General features: G+C 42.1%; 1 protein-coding gene across 1 annotated transcript in view; it reads right to left on the bottom strand.

The window, feature by feature from the left end:
- LOC136422933 (uncharacterized) overlaps nucleotides 1-23,310 on the bottom strand; it is a 33,386-nt gene extending 10,076 nt beyond the window's left edge. Inside the window, exons 1-4 of the mRNA XM_066410860.1 lie at nucleotides 22,917-23,310; nucleotides 5,713-5,863; nucleotides 3,771-3,943; nucleotides 2,149-2,318 (exon numbers count right to left, since the gene is read on the bottom strand). Of these exons, the coding sequence (XP_066266957.1) occupies nucleotides 2,149-2,318; nucleotides 3,771-3,943; nucleotides 5,713-5,863; nucleotides 22,917-22,995 (573 nt within the window). The 5' untranslated portion in view covers nucleotides 22,996-23,310. The remainder of the gene's footprint in view (nucleotides 1-2,148; nucleotides 2,319-3,770; nucleotides 3,944-5,712; nucleotides 5,864-22,916) is intronic.
- Between the last annotated feature and the right edge of the window lie 1,750 nt (nucleotides 23,311-25,060).

The raw sequence follows: 25,060 nt of genomic DNA, 5'->3' as shown, positions 1-25,060 counted from the left end.
CAAGGTTTTAGTCTTCAGTGTGCCATGATTTTACCCCTCTTCTTTTCTTGTTTTAATACGTACATATTATTACTTTAGAATCTGCGTTAAGAAATTTTATTCTGGCCTTTGTCGGGTTTCTGATAGTGCATTCTGTGCAAGGGAGCTCAGGCTCGCGTACTCAATCAATTGTTCGCCTACAAGGTTTTAGTCTTCAGTGTGCCATGATTTTACTCATCTTCTTTTCTTGTATTTATATGTATATATCATTACTTTAGCATCTGCTTTAAGAAATTTTATTCTGGCCTTTGTCGGGTTTCTGATCTTGCATTCTGTGCAAGAGGGTTCAGGCTCGCGTACTCAATCACATGGTCGCCAACAAGGTTTCAGTCTTCAGTGTGCCATAATCTTACTCCTCTTCTTTTCTTGTTTTTATATGTACATATTATTACTTTAGAATCGGTGTTAAGAAATTGTATTCTGGCCTTTGTCGGGTTTCTGATCTTGCATTCTGTGCATATAGCGCAAGGGAACTCAGGATCAAACGTATGCCTACATGGTTTTGGTCTTCACTGTGCAGTAATCTTACTCATCTTCTTTTCTTGTTTTTCTATCATCATAAACACATCATCATATCAAAGTGTTCGGATAAGAGGCAGTGTAATGTAAGATCCGCTTCTTAAGCTAGTAATTGTATATATTATAATTTTTTAGAATCTTCTTTTAAGATTTTTTTGTCTTCCATCCGCACGTGTCTGATCCATCTCGACTTGTGTTATACGAGAAAATCCTATAAAGTGTGTATCAAATATTTACATAAAAATATATATTGTTTTGTAATCTGCAGAAATATGAAGACAGTTTCCATTATTCTTATTCTTTAACTGCATAAACAAATGCATATCAAATATAATGCATATCAAATGTTTACATAACAAATATATATCATTTTGTAATTTGTAGAAATGTAAAGACTGTTTCCATTTATTTCATTCTAAAACTGTATAAATAAATGTGTGTAGGTAGGGTGTGTAGGGCTTGCGGTAAATAGATTTGCGTTGGTTCAAATTGATTTAGTTTGATGTATATATTTTCCTGTAGCAGTTAAGTCTTTGATATGCCTACAGACATTTTCACATTTGGTGTCTTACATAAAGACACTAACCTCAATATGAACAGGTCTGAGAGGAAAGACATTTGCAGCTATATATATGCAATGCACATATACGTATGCATTATTGTATGTGTTAGCAATTAATTATTTTTCTCCTAATTTGAGGACATTTTGATGACTACATAGTCATAGGGTAAGAACAGAAGCAGCACTGTATTGTTGTTTAACGAGGCTTGATTCCCCTATTTTGTGCACGGTCGGGTTAACGCTCTTCGTTAAGATTTCACACGTCAACTAAATTGTTAAATCCGCAAGCCTAGCCGAGGGAAATGAAAGCTATTAGATGGATTCTTCACCAGAATACCATTATGTATCTCCCATATGTGCGTGGGTGAGTGGATGAGAGTATACAATACAACCTTTTACGCCATCATGTTTAGAGAGTACTTTTACGATCACGACTGGCAAATACGCTCGCAACTGGCTACTTCGCAACGTCAGGCCAACAATTAGCCTAATGTTGCAGACGTGTAGGCCAAGCGTTTGTAGACATCTAGAGACCCTCCCAAATGACCTCTATTAAGTGTGTACATCTCACAGAAGAGGATACCAGAAAAATATTTTGCAACTTGCCAATAATGCTGGGTAGCCTTCGAAGGCAATGCATCCCAGCTGCTCATGCGCACTTGAAGTTGTGAAATGGCTTAATGTACTCGATTATCCCCCGGATGTGGTATGGTGTGACGTCACTCTATCTACTGACCAATGGCTGTGCATAACAGATGAATAGGGTTGTGTCGCGCCAGTATCGTGCTTTAACATCTACTTTATCCAGATGCAAAAAATTGAGGTCTATTCAATAAGCGCGCTCAACATTCCTAGTGGGCATGCGCAAAGTCAAAGGTAAAAGATCCTGGCTTGTAGACAGTTCTCATTTTGACCATTCTCTCGATTTGCATAACAATGTCCAGTAATGTTTTGTTTATGTCTCAGGGGCCTTCACTCTTGCTACTTCGAATACGTACTCGGAATTGTGAACGAGCTTATAGATTTACCGTGTCGTTGTCGCCTTCCTTCCACCACGTCAGCGTGTACTTGGCGTTGAAGTAGTGCCAGGGATCGTCGTCCGGTTCGAAGGGGGTTATGGGTAGCTTACACGTCACGGTGACCTCGTCTGTTCCGACCTCCAGGTTGCCCAGACCCAGATGCGGAGTGGAAAGAATCGCTGCCGACAGACGTAAGAAAAGCCGTGAATAGTTCCATCGGGTAGGCCAGTCAACACAACATAGCACAACACAACACAACACAACACAAAACAACACAAAACAACAGTACTTTAATTTTGGGACCGCATCTAGAAAGAATCACTGCAGACAGACGTAAGAAAACCCGTGAATAGTTCCATCAGGTTGGTAAGTCAACACAACACAACACAACAACTATGTACTTTTGGGACCGCATCTATAAGCAGCGACACCTATGCTGCAGTGCAATGTGAATCAGTCAGTATTGGCCTGAAGAATGTGATAGACAGTCACCAAAACGTCGGTAGAATAAAACACTTGGTTGTGTCCAAGGAGTCTTTTCATTCAGAGGCAATTATCAAGAGTTCACAGATCTCATGCCTCCGTGAAATATTGATACTTTCTCGTATGTCTTGTTTGATTGTAGTTCATTAACCATGCAAATAAGGTTTTGACTGACATTACATGAACTTATCCATTTTTGTCACTCTACGGTGAATTTGACTAGCATATGGAAATATATGATTGCGAAAACACAAACAGACAGACCACAAACAACTATTCCCCGTAAATTAGTAGCCTCTCCCATTGACCCCATGACCTGGAATGTCTGTCAGCTGTCACCGGTTGGGAAGGTAAAAGGCAGTGGAAGGAGAGGGTTGGACTCTGCATTCGAATACCGTGCCCTAGACATACATGAGCTAACAACCCACAGGACTACCTTCACCTCTATAGAATGGAATGTATCAAATTCCTTCTGAGGAAAATGTCAACCTATTCTTTGTGGCCATGGCCAAACAGTGTGAAGACCACCGCATGTCTATATATGATAATTACCCTCGCGAGTGAACAGGTGGTATTTGATCCGGGTAGCCTTGTTCCGAAGTCGTGACACATGGAGAAAAGCTTTTCACACATTATTGGATTTCTCAGGTAGCTAAACGTCCCACGCGCGTTGCGATGGTAACGGCACTTAAAAAGACCCCGTGTGGTCCCCGGAAAAGCTGTTTCACAAGGAAGGAATCTAACGGCGCTAAATTGTTTTTCCGCTACTAGTTTCCGTTCGACCTTGACAATGTAATCCATGATTTAGTATTTCCTTGTTGTGTACTTTGTAGCAACCGTATATGATAGTGTCTGCAATGTACTGTACTTCCCGAATAGCTAAGTTATTTTATTCACAACCAAGTATTTATACTAGCCGACGTTTCGATAACTGCCTGTCAACTTCATCAGGGCAATACCGACTGGTTTTGGGACTGCATAGTTAGCAATAACACCTAGAGCACTGTGAACCAGTCAGTATTACCCTGAGGAAGATGACAGGCAGTCATCAAAACGTCGGCTCGTATAAATATACTTTGTTGTGAATAAAAGAACTTTGCTATTCAGTCATTCACCAACCTGATGAAATCATTTACGAATGTACTTACTATCTTTCGCCGGTCTGAAGCTTGGACTGACGGCCCAGTCTGACGACTGTGTTTGGTCATGCGCACTGACGCGGGCCGTCCATCCTCCCATGTAGTCCGTTGCGTCATTCATCAGGCAGACATGCGCAGTGGTGTTCTCGCAGCCGACGACGGTTTGCCAGGGCCCTTGCCCCCTAGATTGGAAGGAAACACAACAAGAATGTACACATTGACGGCGGGAATTATACGTGTGACAGTAGTCTGAAGGGCTACTGCAATGCTACCAATTGGAAAAAGGGGCCCCGCCGGGTAGTTAACGGGCTGCTTTTTTTGCACTTTCGGGCGTGACTCCTACGTGGCCCTGTGGGACAACCTGTGGCTACTGGGCTATTTTTTGGCCCGGCCGGGACCCCGAATCATTTTAGCCCGGACTTAAAATCAACGCGGGAGCCGGTTACAATTAGACGCCGTAAGCTAATCGTGCGACCACCGCGGGAGGTACCCTCTTCCCTGTACCCGGTCGAGACTACACCCCTTGCGGGCACTGGCGCAATTGGGACCGTAGCATAAAGGGCAAACCCTTTCGGGGATTTTATTTCGCGGTAGGGAAAAAAAAATGTGTTAGCTATGGATTTAAGTTCGCTGTCAAAATAAGGGGGTGGGCGGACAGAAGACAGAAAAAAATCGGGGTGATGAAGATGTCACCGCGAAATCCACGAACATAAAACCACGGTGAACATTTCCCCTTTTACAGTATGGGGCTTTGGTTGTGGAAGCCTTTGCATAATTGGCCAAGGTAGACGATTGTAAATCATAGGACCTTAGAGTGCAAGAGAGCACAGAATAATCGAATTTCGTAGGATGCGTGGTATTTTCGCACATCTGACGCCAATACAAATGAAATTTGTCTGCATGTGTATGTATGAAGAACCCGCGCGACGGATCTTTCGTACATACGTGTCAGGATTTTACACAGACATAACAACAGTCTCACAGGCAACTACTGCTGTTAGTTGCTTGAATTTTGCTGTTCAAGATAGAATGATATGAAAAAACGGTAACATCGTTGTCAACATGTATTCCACGAGTTACATCGACATATACATGTTCCTACGTACTCTAAGTCTAACATATAATAAGTGGAAAAATATTGTGAAAGCGCTGTGTGTCGATGTCAGTGCATTGTCTTTTCCAAGTTCACGTGTATAAGCCACCCCACAGTTTCGAGTGCGCGTGTGCAGTCGCGATGCATTGTGGTCTAAGGTCAAAGTTCCCTCACTTATAAATAATTCTTTGTCTAGACGAGTTTGCAACGTTTTCACGCCGATATTTGTCTACCATATATTACCCAACCCTACGGGAGATCAAAATAAAACAAATAAACAAATAAACCCTCAAAACGACGATGGGACAAGATGAAGATGTGTCTTCTTTAGATGCTCCTTAACCCCTGACCCTACCCACAATCCCTTGCGGTTCTGGCAACTTTGAGATGGCTCATTACTTCTTTCATTTTGTATGTCTGGGATATCAGCGTCCAACGAATTCCCTCAAAAATGAACCTGGTCATTCTTTTGTTTTCTTCATATGCATATTTCCTTTTCACACAAACCTCCCTATCATTATTGTTATCCTTGCAAGTATAAGCCTACAGCTTATGATTTTCTATTATCATTATTATCATTTTACATATAATTTCTAAACTTCTGTTATCATCATTTATTTATCTATTTATTATTTATTAATCTTTAGGGTTGTCCCTTCAGTTAACAATGTAACTGATTCCCAAGGGAACCCATAAAATTTTACATGATTATTGTACATGATTATCACATTATCTGTACAATATCATTTCTTGCTGGATGGTTAGCTCATTGTATTTGTTATTTTTATTTGAAAAAAAAAACAATAAAAAATTAAAAACCCCTCCCCAAACCCATCTCAATATATAGCTAGCCCTTACAGTCTGCACTCCACGGTGTAGGTGGTTCCCGTCCCGGCATCCTCTGCGGGCCGCCATATTAGGGAGTGGTTCAGGTCTCGTGACGTCCACGTCACGTCCGTTGGTGGGTGGATCTCCCGCGCTTCGGGGATCGCCGGCTCCGGTTCTGCGGCTGGAAACAACAGAAAAATGTTAGAAGAATATCGCCAAAACTTCTTATACGCTGCTAGCTATATACCCGTGAATAGCTTCATCAGGTTGGCAAGTCACTGAATAAAATGACCGACGTTTCGGTGACCATCTGTCACCTTCATCAAGGCAATTCTAAATATGAGCAGCGACACCTGTGCTGCAGTGCAATTTGAACCAGTCAGAATTGCCTTGATAAAAATGACAGATTGTCACCGAATGTCGGTTGAATAAATCACTTGGTTGTGTAAAAAGAGTATTTCTTATTCTGCTAGCTATATACTAGTAGTCTAGGTGCCATCCTAAGGGGACAAATTGTTAATATTGTTATTCATTTATTTCAAAGTATGACTGAGATACCAACCTTGATATACATCAATAGATTTACACACATGACGTCAAAATGGAATTCGCAATGCGAAACGATATTTACGGAATTCACCCCTTTCTCTCGTTGAATTTTGAGTCACAAACATGATGTTCGTATTCTGGTGCTGAGCTCACGCCTCCTTTTTATGTAACGCATGCATCAGAAGAACTTTACTGTATCTTTTTAAGTCTTGCATAATACAGAAAGATGGCTTTGACCTTTGTAAGTACCTCATGCCAAGAAAAGACTGAAGTCGCATTTCCTTGCATTGCATACATATGTACAGAGAGGAGATAAAATAAAGGTATTTTGAAGCCCTTCATCTTTCTTTATATAATACTACCTTTCAAATATGGCCCATTTCAAAGAGACGCCTGTGCTGGGTAATCCTACTGATAACAGAATGATGTTCCGCGTTACACCTTTCTTAGTCGTCCTTGAATGCAATATAGTCTATTTCTGGCAAGGAATATCAGACTTCCGCACTTATGTTACACTCTAAGTTTTCTGATTGATATAGGCTTTGCTCTATTAGGATGCCTGTGCTTCTTTCGAGTCGTGATTTGGATACCAAAATACAGACAGGAAGGTGATACATTGTGCTCTAGATTCTAAGTTTTCAAAGTTTAAAATGCTCTAGATTTTAAGTTTTCAAAGTTTAAAATGCTCTAGATTCTACAGTTTCCAAAGTTTAAAATGCTCTAGATTCTAAAGTTTCTAAAGTTTAAAGTGCTCTAGATTCTAATGTCTCTAAAGTTTAAAGTGCTCTAGATTCTAAAGTTTCTAAAGTTTAAAGTGCTCTAGATTCTACAGTCTGCCGATGTTTCATGTGATGTGACGTGATGTACGAGGGTTGTGGGACGCAGGGTAATTGGGCCGCGCTGTCAGAAACTATCACATCTCGTTGTAGCGATAGATTAACGTTCTGATCTCTGTCGTTGGAAGTGCATACATACATATAAACATACATGTACACCCAAGAAACACATACATACACATACGCATAGAGGAATACACACACAGAAATGTACGTACGCACGCACGCACACATTCACACATGTGCACACGCATATGTACACGCCTACTCCCCGCAGAGAGATGCACATACTTGAGATAAAAGGATAGATGGAAATTCAGTAGCCACTGAACGAATGATCCAAGGACTTGTAGTCCGTGGGAGAATGGATGTACGTCCGCCATTTAACGGGTCATCGCCCGGGTCTTTCAAAGCTTTTTATGAACCGAACTTCTGACGAGGTGGACTTAGAACTACGCACGTAGTCTATCATTACGTCAATGGTCATACACAATCCGCCATCCATCTTATTATTTTTCCCAAGAGCAGATGAACAAAGTTAGCATGAAGGACGAAGATCTTTTGATCTTCTCTTCACGACGTTTGGAAAGTTTGCCCAAGGCGTGTTAATCTTGTTTTATACTGCCTTTTCCCACTTCAATTGGAAACTTCAATTACACCAAGCAGCTCACATAAAACACTGACATCGCTTGATTGACTTGTTAAGTCTGTTGTACACCTTGGGGATCTGTACTGTAAAAGTAGTTGCCCTACTTATGGTGAAGAAAATCTCCTGTATTTGCCTATGTAGGTCGATGTGATACATTATGCATTTCAAAAGCGAGACAAAACTATCCATACTTGACGATACGGTTATGCCTACAAAGAAAATGTCCAAACTTAGTTAGTTATTAGTGTCTCCTCCTTCTTATCTAGTTATTAGTGTTGTCATAGTTATGTTGATTAGTCTCTTCAAATCGTTTCCCTTTCCATACTTCATACCTTGTACAATTGTTGTGTAACATAGATCTTGCCGTAACAAACATAATGTAGTTCATCAAAATATGCAGTAAATTAAGATTCAGTCTATCTAGTGCGTTAAAACGATGTGCAAGTAGTTCAAGAATGGCGTCAAACAGAAAGAGGTGATTAGTAGACACGCTAAACTTATAATGCTAAAAGGCGCACGGGTAAGAAATGATTGCTAAATGCTGCTCCACTGGCGACGGAAAGTCTGGGACAACATCTTTCGTTTAATGAATATTTCTCTATCTTGTCCCAGCGTTGAGGAAGACAAGGATGCTCCCGCTAATTGTCTGAATACATCACACACAGCTGGGAGCATTTACCTACTGATGACTGTCTTACATGGTTCTGATACGGTTGAAAAGACCGGATAGTTGCGCCAGGACAATCATTAAAGATCTACTGTACGATAAGAAACTGGAGAACTTTCAAACTATGGCCTCTAACGATCGTGGGAGAAAGTGGAGGACATTGTAACGTTATCTAAAATCAAATGAAGATGCTTTTGCCCACGTAAATCGAGTGTTACTTGCATTACATAACATTGCAATAACCTTGTCAGACAAGATATTGTGTTCAAAGTCCGCAGGTCATTTCAGTTTACCCTTTGACCTATCTTCTTTACAGTACTTAATTACCTTCGCCGAGAAGGTTATGTTTTCGTCAGCGTTCGTGTGTGTGTCTGCCTGTGTGTGTGTGTGTACATGTGCGTGTGTCAACACAATAACTCAAGAATGCCTGGATGGATTGTCTTCGTGAGTAAGTAAATGTGGATATTATCAGACATAAACCATGCAAATGAGGGCTCATTTAAATAATTTATGACGAAATGCTACCATAGCCTTCTGTGCTAAGATAAGACTCTCATACTTTGAACAACTTGTGTTAGTTGGGTAGAGAAGATGGTCAAATGACATAATTCATGCCATTGAGGTCCTTTTTTGCATAATGAATGGGAAAATTTATGCTATGCGATTCGAAAAGGTTAACATCAGTCGGCGAAGGTATGGGGTCGTGGAACTCTAGTAAACGAAATGTTACAGCTTACGGCAAAGGCAAAAAGCCTGATATCATCATGGCAACCTTTAGTATTTTTTATTTTAGTTCTGTATTCTTTTACTAGGGTAGCTCCCTCAGTGGCTTCGCACTGATTTTCAGGGAGGCCCTAGATACACATATACAAACATACAAACAATACACTGATATATATATAACATTTATGCGTCATAATAAAATCATATCCGTACTCATAGTCCATATCGTGCCAGGTCGTAAGGATTGAAGGTCAGAGGTCACACAATCATTTTGCACAGAGTTTTGAAAGATTGTGTGGATGAAGTGTTTTTGACATATACCGCTAATGTATTCCAATTTTCTGCCCCCTGTATGCAAATGTCCGTTTCCCCGATTCCAATTTAACCTTTGGCAGACGTAATGACTTTCTTCATGAGCTACGGCGTAATATTCACCCTACTGACTTTCTATAATCTTTTACACGGAAGAGTGATGACCTCACATGTTTACCTATGACCCGAGGCGGGCCAGTATCTAGACTGATTGGCTAGCCTATCAAGGACCGCCATGTTTGCTCGATAAACAGTGGTGTATGAAATGACGTGACCTTGGGGTGGTGCCGAGCATAGCAAATATTGTCTTTGCTCCTGGCCGGGTGGGAGTAAGTAAAATATGACACTGTGATTTTCACAGTAAAATGTCTATGCTTGCATGAACGTACATGTGTGTGGTGTGCCCGTTCATGTGTGTGTGTGCGTGACTGTGTGTTGAGCGTATACATGCGTGTGTGTGTGTTCATTTGAGTGTTTTGTTTAGGAAAGAATTCCACCAACCCTCAATGAATCATAAAATGGTAAGGCCCTGTCTATGCAGAAAGTGTGGCCAAAGTGCACGCTTAAGAATGCCCGGTCATTTGAGGTAACACACCGGGGGATATTTACATTTTTCCGCTGACTTGAGTTGCAGATAAAGACAATGCTAGACCGCGAACCTGTCAATAAGGGGAGATTACAGTACTTACCGGTGAGACATTCCAGGGTCATGTTTCTAACCTTGCAGCAGGAATGCACCAAGTATTTCACCTCTTGTAACCACCCCTTTGTTCTTTTGTTACCCTCGCCGAGAAGGTAAAGGATATATTTTGTAGCGTTTTTTGTTTGTGTCTGAGAAGGATGGTCTCTACCAGACTAAGCACACCGGCTATAGGGGGAATATTTGCCAGAAGGTTTGGCCACCATAGGATTTCATTTGCAGTCGCAGTTACTAGTACTGTACTGATGCAGAAATGTTCACGGTGGTTTTATGTTCGCGGTTTTCGCGGCGAGATGAGGGTCACACAGAGTATAACAAAGATGTAAGATTAGTTACTGACTTAGGCCTAATGCCCATCCTTAAGATGCAGATTACATGACTGAAATCAGAGAAATTAGAGATCCAAAAACATTTAGTCGTAATAAACATTAACTTTCATCCTTGACATACTATTATCAATAAGTCATAACGAAGTTAAGGTTTGCTTATGGTCCTTGTCCTCTCATTTCTCTTTTTTTTTTCAAAAGTCTCTTGAATTAAAAGACGACAAAGTTGGGCCATACGCGTTACTCAATACCTTGTTAGACGAGATATTGTGCTCAAAGTCCGCAGGTCATTTCAGTTTACCCTTTGACCTATCTTTACTACTCAGACGTCTATCTATGTTTATTCATTACCATGACGTCAGCGAAGTGAACAGACCTTTACATGTATCCCGTTGCATGCTGGAAGATACAGAGCACTGTGGGTAACGCAGGGGCAAGGAAAACCCTTACTTCGGTAGCATACACCGGACCAGACACTGTACGCATGCGCCACGTACGCGTTGCCATGGTAATGACGTCGTTACCCCTCTACATTACCCGCGATGTCACGCATTTCCCAGCATGCAATGGGATCCGGAACAAAGTATCTAGCTCGCAATAAAAGTTTTCATACGCCCACTTTTAGATTAGGTCACGCAACCGAGGAGCTGTCTAGTGGTCTGTCAATATTAATTGCACGCACTCGTTCGCACTGTCCAGTAATTACTCGGCCCCAAGCAGATATATCGACTGTATTAGTTCAAAGCACGTTTCAAAGCTTTTTAGGTCAAAAAAAAGAAAGAAGAAATATTGTAAATGCAGAAATGGTCGCGGTGGTTGTATGTTCGCGGTTTTCGCGGCGACCGTTTCACAGCGAACATAAAACCACCGCGAACATTTTTGTCCAATATTGTAGCAGTATGGAACTATAGCACTGCCGCGAACTTAAAACCACCGCGAGCACTAGCTACATTTTCCCCTTAGCGCGAACTTAAATGCATTGACAATACACAACTATATTCCACGACCTCATACCTTTGCCAAATGATTTTAACCTTAACGACTGATTCAAGTATCAAATTCCCGTCATTTACAATTACAGTATTAATTAGTATTTTCTCATCAATTAATCGCAATAAAAGTTTTCAAATGCCCTTTTCTTCATCCACTAGATCACGCGAACGAAGAATTGTCGAGTGGTCTGTCAATACCAATTTGCAGTTTTGAGCACGGCTTAGTAATTACTCGGCCCTAAGGGGACATATCGACTTTATCAGTTCAAAACACTCTGGCTTCTTTAGTAGCGAAAACAATATGGCTCCACTGAGGTATTATATCGGTGTACTGCCCAATGAATTTGATCCATGGTCTAATAACCTTAGGACTTGAAAAACAAAGAAAGTAATCACCAGAAAATCAAACAATAACGACGGACTACTCTCCCACCGGGTCCAATTATGAGGCAGTGTGTCCATTTCATTACACACGAAGGTCACATGATGGGCAGAGTTGGCAACCGAATTGATTTCACATGGTTTGATACAAAGCACACCGACCCTCTGTATGCCCTACAGTCTTCCATAATACGTTTAGTGATTCTGAAGCTACACAGAGAAAATAAAAACCAGCCATGCATGCCTTCAAGTACCTGAGTTATCAACCTAGGATTGATGTCTTCGAAAAATCGTATTTTCCTACAAGTATCGTAGATCGGAACTCGTTACCACCAAGCACTGTAGGTCTAGGAGAATCTTCGACAGATAGCTTAAACAGCGCTTGCAGATAGATATTCCAAGGTTAGGTGTGACAGGTCGTTCGGTGTGATATAACCAGCTGCTACCGCGCCGCGTGCCTGCGGAGCTGGTGTGTTACGCCGAAGGGCGGTTATGCCGGCTATATAGATGCAGATACAGGTACAGTTCTAAACTGGCGTGTTGCGCCAAGACCGGTTATACCGGCTATTCAGATGCAGATACGGGTACAGAAACTGGTGCGTTACGTCGAAGGGTGGTTATACCGGCTATACAGATGCAGATACCGAAGCTGGTGTGTTACACCGAAGGGTGGTTATACCGGCTATACAGATGCAGATACTGAAGCTGGTGTGTTACACCGAAGGGTGGTTATACCGGCTATACAGATGCAGATACTGAAGCTGGTGTGTTACACCGAAGGGTGGTTATACCGGCTATACAGATGCAGATACAGAAGCTGGTGTGTTACACCGAAGGGTGGTTATACCAGCTACACAGATACAGATATACAGAAGCTGGTGTATTACGCCGAAGGGCGGTTATACCAGCTATACGGACACAGAAGCTGGTGTGTTACGTCGAAGGGCGGTTTTGCCGGCTATATCGATACAGATACATCCATCAAATCGGCCTCGTACGTCACTACTTTCTTGTTTTCGCCACTCTTACTCGTTTCTCTCCCAAGTCGCGCATATTTTACCTCGTTCAAACAAGCTGAAAATTGGCACAGCGATGAGCTCAGCGCCGTTACCGCTACAAAATAGCCCTTCCTGTCACATCCAACCACCATCCGTTTTCTTGGAGTGGCACTACGATTGGCAGTTTTATGGAGGAACTCGCAATTAGCCTGATAAAGTCGCAGATTTCAGCAGACTCGTTGTGATCAAACTGTTCGTACCTTCCCAAGAGCTCTGCATGCTGATACATCGCAATATCAATCTTAAAGATAACAAGAGACCGTGGTTTATCGCGCAACGTTGCAATTAAGAAGCCCCGTCAGATCGAGGATATCTTATGCTGGGAGAAGTACTTTATCAACTTGGTTATTACTTTGTTTGAAAGTCGTAAATTGCAATGTTAGCTTCGTAAGCCGACGCCGAGATTTCGGTTGAGATCTATTACATGTACATGTGTGTGTTGTGTGTTGTCACTATTTGTCTTTTAACCTTCTCCCTGCTGCCTAACTCTGTAACCAATAGGGAATGGGGTGCCAAACGGCTACTTCAGAGTGCTAAAGGTTAAGACACTTCTAGAAAGAGCGATGAGGAAAATTATGGAACAAAGCAGTAAGAAATGGTTGCTGTGAGAAAATTTCAAGTTTTAAAAATCTACTGTGTCAGCTACAGTATCATGATCTAGCTGTACAATTTTCACTAGTATAAGAGGGAATAAACCACAGATAACTAAATCAATACTATAATATTGTATGATATATAAGAAAACTACACTCCCCATAAAATCGCAGAACCCACGTATTATAGAAAGGAGTGCTGGGGTCCTTCAGTGCAATCATAAAACACGTTTTGATTTAGAACACTGGCATTTGAAATCATGTATCAGCCACACATCCGGCATTGCCATCGTTTTTCAGTGATTGTATCTGTCTTGTTATTTTGAATCAGCAGTCGGGCAAGAATTTGCAACAAATTTGTTATTACCATAGAAACCAAAGAAACGTTTCCAGTCCCTTACTACAAGAATAATACATCAACTGAGGTGTAGCAGAGACCACGTCTTGGTGAATCATAAAGAAGAAATACGATAGAAAGAATCGTATTTGTGTTTGCTCTTATGAAAGGTCACGACACCAAAGGTCACCGGCGAGACATTTAAGAAGAACAAACAGCAACACACTGTTTTGAAAGAAGAAAAAATGGTAGCCATGCATCGTGTGCTTTCATCTACAGTCAAACCTGTACAAGTGACCACCTCTACATGAGGACCACCTGGCCATTGATATACAGTCAAACCTGTACAAGTGACCACCTCTACATGATAAGGACCACCTGGCCATTGATATACAGTCAAACCTGTACAAGTGACCACCTCTACATAAGGACCACCTGGCCATTGATATACAGTCAACATACAGTCAAACCTGTTCTGAGAGAATGACAAAAAATGGTAGTCATGTATCTTATGTTTTCATCCACAGTAAAAACCTATACAAGTGACCACCTCTATGTAAGGACCACCTGGCCAATGCGACCACTTTTTCATGGTCCCTTAGATAATTTTTCCTGTTGACACAAGTATTACGAATCCTGTTTATAGCGACCACCTGTCCACATAGACCAGATTTTATCGGTTCCCTGGGTGGTCTTCTTGGGCAGCGTTGACTATAGAACATTTCGTGTTCATTATCTTTCTACCGGAGTACATTGAAGAGACCGTACTGGTTGAGGTTGAACAGGTCGGTAGATTTGCATTATGGTAGTCCAGGTCGGTGATGTTAGGCGATCTGCTGACGTCATGTATGTTTCCAAGGCTCCCTTGAGCACTTTAAGCCGCAGTCTCACCTATAACCCCCTCTATTATCAAGGGACAGTTTTACTGATTTGCATGTGGGTACGGTTTCCAGAAGCGGCTTAAGGAAGTCAAGGAAAACGACCTGCTTAATTTTAGCAACAGGCGTATAAAGAAGTCTTGTCTTAAGCGGTCGTCACGCAACAGGAAGACTAAGCTTGCTAGACAAGCCTGCGAGCTCTCAAATGGCATTTTAGACTCGGCCGCAATATGGCCGTGTTCTCTCTATCAACGCACGATATTGGAGGATTGGCTGATGTTCGCAGAGCACAGGGCACCGAGCCACGTCCACTGTAACTGGGTAGATTTTCATAGCCTCTACCAGGCTCCACAGGTTGCTAGATCGATAGTAGAAATTGGCCAAATATACAGATAACATACCGGAGGAATTAGCTGGCCAGGGAGTGCAGTTAAGTAGATCACAAACTACCCCCTGGCCAGCTAACTCCCCTTGTATGTTATCTGTCTATTTGGTCAATTTCTACTATTTTTCCAGCGACCTGTGGAGCCTGGTAGAGGCTACTATTTTCGCTTGACTAAAATTAAGCGTTTTTTTTTTAAATTCGGTGATGAACAAATTCGACGGAAGATAGTTTACACTGTGGCGCCGCAGCTTTGACCGTTTTCCAATAATCATCAGCAGGCCATGTTGATGTGATTATATGGATGCCATCATCTGGGAACCCCAAAACTGATGCGAGCGTGCGAATAAAAAAACGTTTTCAACAACAAAAAAGGGTGCCTTGATTATGAAATCTACGTGGTCAGGAAGGTTGAACAAATGATTAACACACAGAGGATGGTATAGTGAATAATAGATTCTTCATTTTAACTTTCTTCACATCTTCTTCTTTGACTTTGGAAATGATTGTGACATTCTACGACAGTATCATCGTTTTCCAATTTTTTTCTAATTTACGGCATATATTAGATCATTTTGCAGCTGCTTTGTGCGATTTACAGTATAGTCGAAAACTTCTTTTTTTAGTATATTTGCCAATGTCCTCTATATGACGCCGAAAGAAACGAATTATAGAGAACAGCTTCCATAAATCCTCCTAGCTTTCTCCATTTGAATAATTTACAAAAATCCATCTTACTACTTAAATCAACCAACCCACTTAAGATTCAAAACGTAGGTCAGTTTATTTTCCACTGTCTTAAAAAAAGAAGTCAAACCCAACCATAGTCAACAAATGCAAGTTGTTAAGTAGAGTATAAATCGCCACCTTAGTGTCCCTCGCCAGCGCCCTAATATATAGATATGGGTCAGCTGCTAAGCTAAGGCATGGTGCTAAGCATTAAAAAAAAACATAGTTAGCATAGAACTTTCACAGTAGGCTAGATAGCTATTTCGATTTCTATGTATCTCCATGTACATGTTTGTCTGCAATTAGCCATTGGGCATCAACTTGTAATAAATGAATAGATTATTTTAGGAAACGAACGAACATTGATGCGCGCGGATGTCATCCACATAGTCAAATAAACATGGTTTCATATGTTTCTTAGCTTTTTTTTTTAGTTTGGTTTTTGACAGACAAGGACGACGTGGCACTGCATTCAAGTTTTTATAACTTATATTAACAGTGCCACGTACAGATAACAACATATCCATTTTATCTTTATACACCTGGGCGAAGTGAGGAAAGTCGTGTTAAGTGCCTTTCCCAAGGGCACAGCATCGGTGGCGGTTTCGAACTCGGAACCTCTTGGTTCTGAGTCGAACACCCTGCCGTTACGCCACACGACTTGGCAATTACAAGTCCTGACGTCTGTCGTGTGCTCGTTTTTCACCGACTCTGTCATAAATACGGGCAGCTAATTTCACAAGAGTGCAACCGCAGGTGCAGGTCCTTAATTCCGCCTGATTATACCAGAATAAGGGCAACGTATTAAATGTCACTACCGCATCAGCTGACAACGTTTTTTTCTTCAAAATTCTCCACTTATATAACTCTATCGAATTTAGGCAACGGTTTTCTAAAATCTCTTCAAAGGTATAGCCGCTTTTTCAATTTATACCAGCAAGAAAATGTCAGTCAGAAGTATGGTATGTCAAATGCACAGTGATTATACGAAAATATCGACAGAAAGAAAATGCAAAATGCATACGAAATGTGCCGGTATCGCAGAAGATCATGTTGAGAGATCATTTCAAAACTTTCTAATTGATCGAATATAGGCAACGTTTTGAAAAATCTATACAATGACAAAGCCTCTTATCTAATTTATACCAGTAAGAAAAAGTCAAAGTCAGAAGTATGGTACGCCAACATAAAGTGATCATACGAAAATATCAACAGAAAGAAAATGCCAAATGCATACGTAATGTGACGATATCGCAAGAGATTATTTCAAAACTCTCTAATTGATCGAACATAGGCAACGTTTTTAAAAATCTATACAATGGCATAGCCTCTTATCTAATTTATACCAGCAAGAAAAAGTCAAAGTCAGAAGTATGGTACGTCAAATGTACAAAAATATGGTCAGAAAGAAAATACCAAATGCATACGAAATGTACCGGTATCGCAAGAGATCATGTTGTTAGCGGAGGGTAAATCTATTAACGATTTGACCTGCTGGGCGACTAATGCAGTGGCTACCCGAGGGAAAGCGCAGAGTTGGAAGACCTCACACAACTTTATTGACATTGATCGAAAGAGACACTGGACTCTCAGGTTCTGCATTGATAGCTGCCATGAAGGACAGATCGTACTGGAAAAACTTAACTGGTTTTATCTCCCCGGATTAAATCTGGAAGCATAATGATGATGATTGTATTGTATTAGTATTAAGCCTCGCAATTCAGCCTCCTTAACGGTAAAAGCTACTAGAATTCAGGTGTAAACAATTGTACTGCAATAAGAATTGCGAAGTAACTAGATTCAGGGCGGAATGAGTCTGGAAAAGATCAAAGTCAAATATTCAAAGTGTTCCACCTTAAGCCACGCACAGCCGGCGGAGCAAATGTCTCGAAAAACACATCGGCATTGCTTGTGTAAGCGTTTCGCTGAATATGTAACTCGGCAGTGATTGGTCTGGGTTCTACAGGGAGAGTGGAAAATGTCAGATTGGCCTTTAGCTGACTTAAGACGTCTGTGTTGAAGAAAGTGCGTGTGGCCCGCCTGAGATAACGCGTGATGTTCACGGCTTTAACGGATGGAACAGACGATCACTGGTAACGAGCTCCCCAAGCGTGTCTCATCATGACATAGCGGTCGTTACGAGTTTCGACATTGTTTCTAGACATTAGGGCAGCAAGGGCAAGGACAGAATGGTTTGCTGTGAGCTCACCCTAACAGTAATATGTAGACCTCGAGATGTCGTTGTTTTCAAAGGCCGTTACTTATACGTTATACCCTCATTCCACTTGTGCGGCCGGCGACCACGCTGAGACCACGCTGCGACCACGCGATTAGACAGAGCGCTCAACGAATGTCACAGATAGAAAACAAAACGTTGTTACGCTTTGTGCGTTTTGTTGTCTTTTCAGTCATACTTTTATATTTTGCATGATATTTCAATTATGAAGTCAAGGGTTAAGGAAATCCAATATAGGTCGCAGCGAGGTCACAGTGCGATCGCCGTCTAGTGAAATGGGAGTCTTACACCCCATTTCCATTGAATTAGCGACCGTTCGGCGACCACTGAGTGATCCAAACTCTCATTAGTAGTTCAGACGAATAGTATTGTGTTTGCCAGTTTTGTGTGTTTTGACGTCTTTGCTACTTTTATGCGGATAATATCCTACTATGTGGAAAATGTTGCAAATGATATTTGTAAATATTTCTTAAAGTCAAAGAATCAGATAACTATAGATTATTCCTAATAAGGAGTAAATCTTTAGTCAATTTCAAAATGTTTCCAAAACATCTAAATCATGAGATTCAAATTTTCATCTTCAATCTTTTAAAAAGAATATAGAACTTTTGTGCCTTGAATATTCTTTTCTTCAGTTTAGAATTATTACAAATATCATATCTCGGTGACTTGGAATTGGCTCTACATCATGGATCATATTCAATCTATAAAGTCATAGTTAACACAAATCCAATTTTCGTCCCTCATCGGCCTCCATACAGTAGAGAGAGGCCGAAGAAAGAGCATGATGAGGTGTAACAAATACCATGGGTTTAGGCCCTCTTTCCACTGGAGGGCGATCCCTCAGCGACCGTACAGCGACCAACATTGGATTTGTGCGACCCTAGATGTCATACTTGGAGTATTATGGAAGAAGTTATACTATTATTTAGAAGACATCAAAACACACAAAGCGTTAAAAGATTTTTTTTCATTTATGAAATTCGTTGAGCTATCTGTGAAATCTTTGGTCGCGCGGCGTTCGCAGACGGTAGTGGAATGGACATTTCGGTGCACTCACTGGACCCGCGACGCGTTGGCGACCTCGCTGCGTCCTAGATTGAATTTGAGACAATGGGAATACCATGCAAAACGTACAAATATGACTAAAAAGACAACAAAACACACAAATCGTTAAAAGATTCGTTTTTATCGACGAAATCCGTTTAGCGCGGTGTCAAATCACTCGGTCGCGGCGAGGTCGCCAACGCGTCGCAGGTCCAGTGAGAGGGAGTCTGTACGTTGTTATCGCCCCAAATAGCGCCAGGTGTTACTCCACAAGGTTTGCTGAGATAAGACGCTGTCTCCTAGCCTCCAGATTTTCTCTTATGTCTTGCTTTTTTTCCGGAAATTGTGTGCCGTTATCTTTCATGGCGCCCTCGCTTTATCACAGCAAGTTTGAACAGTGTGTCTCGGTATTATTACAGGTCATCACCAGTTCATGCCAAACTTTCCTTTCGTCGTCTTTTGTTTGAATTTCATCTCTCGTGTCTAGACATATACTGCTGATTAGAAAATACAGTCCAACCCGTGCTAGTGATCACGATCTATAGTGATCACGACGACTGAATGAATTCTTGGGCGTTTTTTTTTTAATTGATTTTTTTCCTGTTTTGTTTTTTGTGCTCACTGCATGTTACAAAAACAACGATTAAAAAAGATGAAAAGATTTTCAACTGTCTCCTTTAAAAAAAATTGAAATGGTCCCATTATTGAAACGTAGAGGAGCTATTGTTAAATATCCCCGTTTATGGAAACTGCATGACCTTGAAATTGAGATTAGGGTGACAGGGTTTCTCAGAAATGTATCGGAAGAGACTAAAGGTGACAGGATCCATCATCTGGGGGTGGCAGGGTTGAATCGTTAGGTGTGGAATCAGAAGCCAGGCTCTGCCTTTAGCTTATTCAAAATCTTCTCTGGGTGCCATAGCAATAGGTCATTGCTGTGTGTGGGCTTTGCTATGTCTCCAGATAGAAAAATAAACAAGCGAAGCTAGAATTAGATTCAGGGTTGAAAATCTATCCATCCTATGTTTTGTAATTGTACCTGACATGAGTAACAACAGACTCACTACACTACAATCATGCTTGTTGGGTGAATACTTGATATTCCAAACATTCTGCATTTGATTGCAGAGAGACTTACGTGGGAACAAAATACTAAAGCGACTATACCTAGTGTGCCACTCACATATACAATGTGGGTGGGTTTGTTACAACACCGCAGTGCCCATCTAAGAAAAGCACTTCAAAATACGAATGGGTGGTGTAAAAAATCTTACATCGGCGGTTCGACGTTCAGGTTCTTGACACATTAAAGATCCGAGAATTTTGACATGGTAAATACTGTAAATGCATTTAAATTCGTGTGGTTTTTTATTTCGCGCTAAGGCGAAAATGGGGTGTTCGCGGTGGTTTTAAGTTTGCGCCAGCGCTATAGGCACACACTGCTACAGTATTTGCGGTGGTTTTAAGTTCGCGGTAAAACGGTCGCCGCGAAAACTGCGAACATGAAACCACCGCGAACATTTCTGCATTTACAATATAGTCGACCCTTGACCTCTTCAGTGTTGATTTACAATTGATAACTGCTGTTTGCGGATTCAAAACATGCGTTATTTTCCCCACGGGTCGATTTCTGCTATCTCTGATAGCGAGCCGGTGTTGCGACTTACGACGGGGTTACATTCGCCCGAGGCAGTCGTACAATTTTGACGTTGTAGAATTTAAACTAGGCTGTGACAGAACCAACCGCCGACAAGGATCTAAGACAGGCGTTTTGCGAACCAAGTAAGCTGACTGTTGCACGACATATGCACGACTATGCCAAGGATGTAGGCCGCAGTTTGCAATCGTACGAAGGATGTGACCGGGCTCTTATACTCGTCAAAGCATTCAGAACCTTCCCACGACTTTGTTCCCGACCACACTCCCCAACCAAGGTCGGCGCTGGGCTGGGAGTAGCCGCAGTGGAACCCATCCTATTCTACCTCCAGTTTGTTATTATCATCATTAGGTGGGCGACTACTCTCTCCTCACAGCCAGGGGCTGGATTGCGAGGAGCTTACAATTGGCGGGGCTAGATCGCAAGGGTCTGGAGTTCGGCGCTAACCCAGGTGACCTCAATTCGACCCCAAGTGCGGCCACTAGACTGTAGGTTTTGAACCGCTCACACTGGGAAGGACCCCTACTCTTGCCGACGCAGATCACATCCCTGACCGCATCCAAACAGAACATGACTTTTCCGCTTTTTCAAAATTTATTGCTAAGATATACTGATCCCAAACCATAGATCTGATTATTTAGCACAATCATTTAGTTAGAATTGATAAAAGATGCCAAAAGACGAAGTAAGTGAAAACGTTGTGCTCGTGATTCTCAGCTACGAGTAACACAATAGTTATGCTGTCTACAGCGATTTAATGAGCTAACATACCTCTGACTCATTAAATCACTACTTACTATTGTCTGGACAAGGTGAAAGGCCATGGTCGGCTATGTGTATCAGGTGTGCGTGAGGGGTGATCAAAAGTTGGACGTTTGCCCCCAGGGCTCACGTGGACAAAGTGGTTGTACGTGTCCCGGCTTCCAAGACGAGCACGCATCATCCTGTGAACTTTGGCCGGCACTGTCCTACATTTTTCAACCCTTGTTTTCTTAAAATCTGGGTCGGCAAGAAGTGCCCTTTACCCTCAGACCGACCTTTGATAACGTCCACGTCCCGTTCAAACAAACGAGACTTGATTGCGAGGAAATTAAAGGTTTTCACATATCCTCTGATGTTAGATGATCGGTAAACTCGGGTAAGTAGGGTGCATTGTGACAGCCCGTGTCCCTAGAAAGAGATCTCATCCTTTACGTAAGCGTGTGGTGTCAAAATACGGCCACTCAACTTCGTGGCTTCGATACAGAACAAAGAGACAGTACATTATCACCCTGCATGTTGCCAGGTAATTAACCCGCCACAGTGTTAGCTATAGCTATAGAGAGGGGAGACGCGAATAAAAACCGTCTGTCTTCGCGATGATTGCACGCGTGCATGACTGTGCATAGGGATAACCCGTGGTTTTATCGTACTGCTCGCGTCGGTAGCTTTAACTTAACGATTCAGGTACTGTACAGGCGATAAGTGTGTGTTTAAAGCGTCAGAGCCATATCGATAAAACCCAAACCCATGCAGGCTATCTATAACTACATATCACCGGCATAGAAAAACAGGTCAAGCGTGGCCATGTTTGTGTCTATAGATCATGTATGTTGTTCTAACTTAACGATTCAGGTACGGCACAGGCGGTAAGTATGTGTTCTAAGTGTCAGTGCCATATCGATAAAACCCCAACCCATGCAGGCTATCTATAACTACATATCACCGGCATAAAATTACAGGTCAAACCATGTTTGTGTCTATAGATCATGCATGTTGTTCTAACTTAACGATTCAGGTACGGCACAGGTGGTAAGTGTGTGTTCAAAGCTTAAGTGTCAGACTCATATCGATAAAACCCCAACCCATGCAGGTTCATGATCTATAACTACATATCACCGGCATAGAAAAACAGGTCAAACGTGGCCATGTTTGTGCACATGTGTCTATATCATGCATGTTGTTAACCTGAATGTCTGACTGCGTTTGAATAACCCAGAACTGTACGACGTTACCGGCAGGTTGAGTAGGTACGCCGGCGGTAAGACTAGATTCGCACACGGCAGACTACCCGGTAACACAGGCCGAGTCCCCCGGTATCGCACAGACAGTAACTAACGGGGCGAGGAGCCTACCTGTTGCTCTTTACCCCGTTTCCCCTCCCCCTTAAGATCGTCACAGGTAGCCACGCTACTGTACTCACCTGCTAGAAGCCTCGGAGCGCTGTAGACAATCAGGCACAGCAACAGGTTGCAGGGGCGAAGATCGACGGGCCCTGCCATCGGAGAAACGAGACGTGACAGCGCTACTTAGAGCTCCATTCTTCCCTCGCGATCGCAACTGACTGCCGTGCGAGAGAGAGGTCGAGGCAAGCTCGCTGCGTACGCACACCTACATGCACACCCCGCAGTCGCACAACCAATCCGCTGGAAGAGCGCCGCGCTCTGAACATGCACGAACAGGGAGGAGGAGCCACAGTCACCGACACAGCCTCTACTGTAAGCTGTAACTCCTAAATATATAAGTATTCTGAGGGATAGACAGGTGGGTTCGTACAAATACGTGAAAACCTGCCGTGCAGGAGCCAACAGAGCCGTACGTCACATGATAGTGGCAGCGTAAACAGTGGGCGTGGCTTCCCGCAGATAAGATGATTGTGATATGTGGCGACAACAATTCATTCAACGACCTTGAAAAAGGCATCGAATTTCTCTCACGCTTGCCTTGTTTTTCTGAGCCTTGAAAATAACACAGACTCAATTAATTCCCAATCAATTGGTTTGTAAGAAATTATGGATGTATGTAGACGCAGGAATGTTGACGAGAATTTGTGTACACAGAAAAGAGCCCCTTCAAGAAAATGGTTCAGTCCAGTGAATGACCGGCCATTACATGGGAGTGCTTCAGGTAAAAAGCGCTCGAGGATAACATATGATTAACCGCTGCATATGTAAGAGTCATTGAACCTGCAGCCAAATGTTCAGTGACTCTTATATATATGCAGCACGTAATGTAAGTCCTGGTAACTAATACCTGTTGGCAGAACTTAATGTATGTCCTGGTAATACCTGCTGGCTAATTGTCACATAAACAATTACTCTCCAAGCAGAGGAGGGGTTCCGGCTGGTTTTTGACGTGTTGTAGGCGTTTTTGTCGGGCTCTCTACTTTGTCGTGAAGTCCTGGTAACTAATACCTGTTGGCAGAACTTAATGTATGTCCTGGTAATACCTGCTGGCTATTTGTCACATAAACAATTACTCTCCAAGCAGAGGAGGGGTTCCGGCTGTTTTTGACGTGTTGTAGGCGTTTTTGTCGGGCTCTCTACTTTGTCGTGACAAAAAGAAAACGAGACAACGTCGGAAGCCCGGCAAAACGCCTAAAAATACGTCAAAAACCAGCCAGGCCCACTCCTCTGCTTGAAGAGTGATAAACGATAGGCGTATCGCCACAAGAGTCATGTATTTTTTCATGCATGGTTGCATATTGTGTATGTGCTTCAGGTGATATCCGTCCGCCAATGTCGACTCCTCTGGCATATGAGGACTTTCATTTTAAAAATTTACACAAGACGGTTTAATCGCTGCATATAAAAGTCACTGAACTCGAAGCTACAGATGACAGAATATAATACACTGTAAATTTAAGTTAGCGTGGTTTTTATTTCGCGCTAAGGGGAAAATTGAGTGTTCGCGGTGGTTTTAAGTTTGCGGCAGCGCTCTAGTCACATACTGCTACAGTATTGGACAAGTGTTTGCAGTGGTTTTATGTTCGCTGTGAAACGGTCGCGGCGAAAACTGCGAACAGAATATCACCGCGAACATATCTGCTTTTACAGTATGATACTATGCCCCGGTTATGCTTTCCAGCTGTTTGTCACATTAACATTGTGAGTATTGCCCAAAAGAGTCCATTTTTTCTGTATAACCTGTGCTTCAGGTGGTATCCGTCTCCCAGTGTCGATTCCACCCTCCGGCATATAAGGACCTACATTCACACCAGGAATACTGATCACACAGCAGCCGCCTTTGATGTCTGTTTCTTTTTTTTAAGGCCATGTCGATTTGATTACTAGTATATGGATGATCAAATAATTTCAATTACTGGTCAAGTTTGAAGTAATGGTTAGTTCTGCTAGTTCATTTTAGTGATGCCGAAGAAGAGCGATGGATGTCACTCGCAAACGTCCGGAAATAATATCCGTAATTCATCCAGTTGTAGAGTTTGAACCTTAAGTTATTATTGATTACATGGATGTCTAACCTTCATCAACGTCAATAAAACAGTTTAGCACCTTCATCAACGCAAATAAAACAGTTTGGCAAAAAAGAAGTTGCCTTCATTATGAA

The sequence above is a fragment of the Branchiostoma lanceolatum genome, chromosome 17 (assembly GCF_035083965.1).
Source record: "Branchiostoma lanceolatum isolate klBraLanc5 chromosome 17, klBraLanc5.hap2, whole genome shotgun sequence".
Taxonomy (NCBI): domain Eukaryota; kingdom Metazoa; phylum Chordata; class Leptocardii; order Amphioxiformes; family Branchiostomatidae; genus Branchiostoma; species Branchiostoma lanceolatum.
This window is presented reverse-complemented; position numbering and strand designations above follow the sequence as displayed.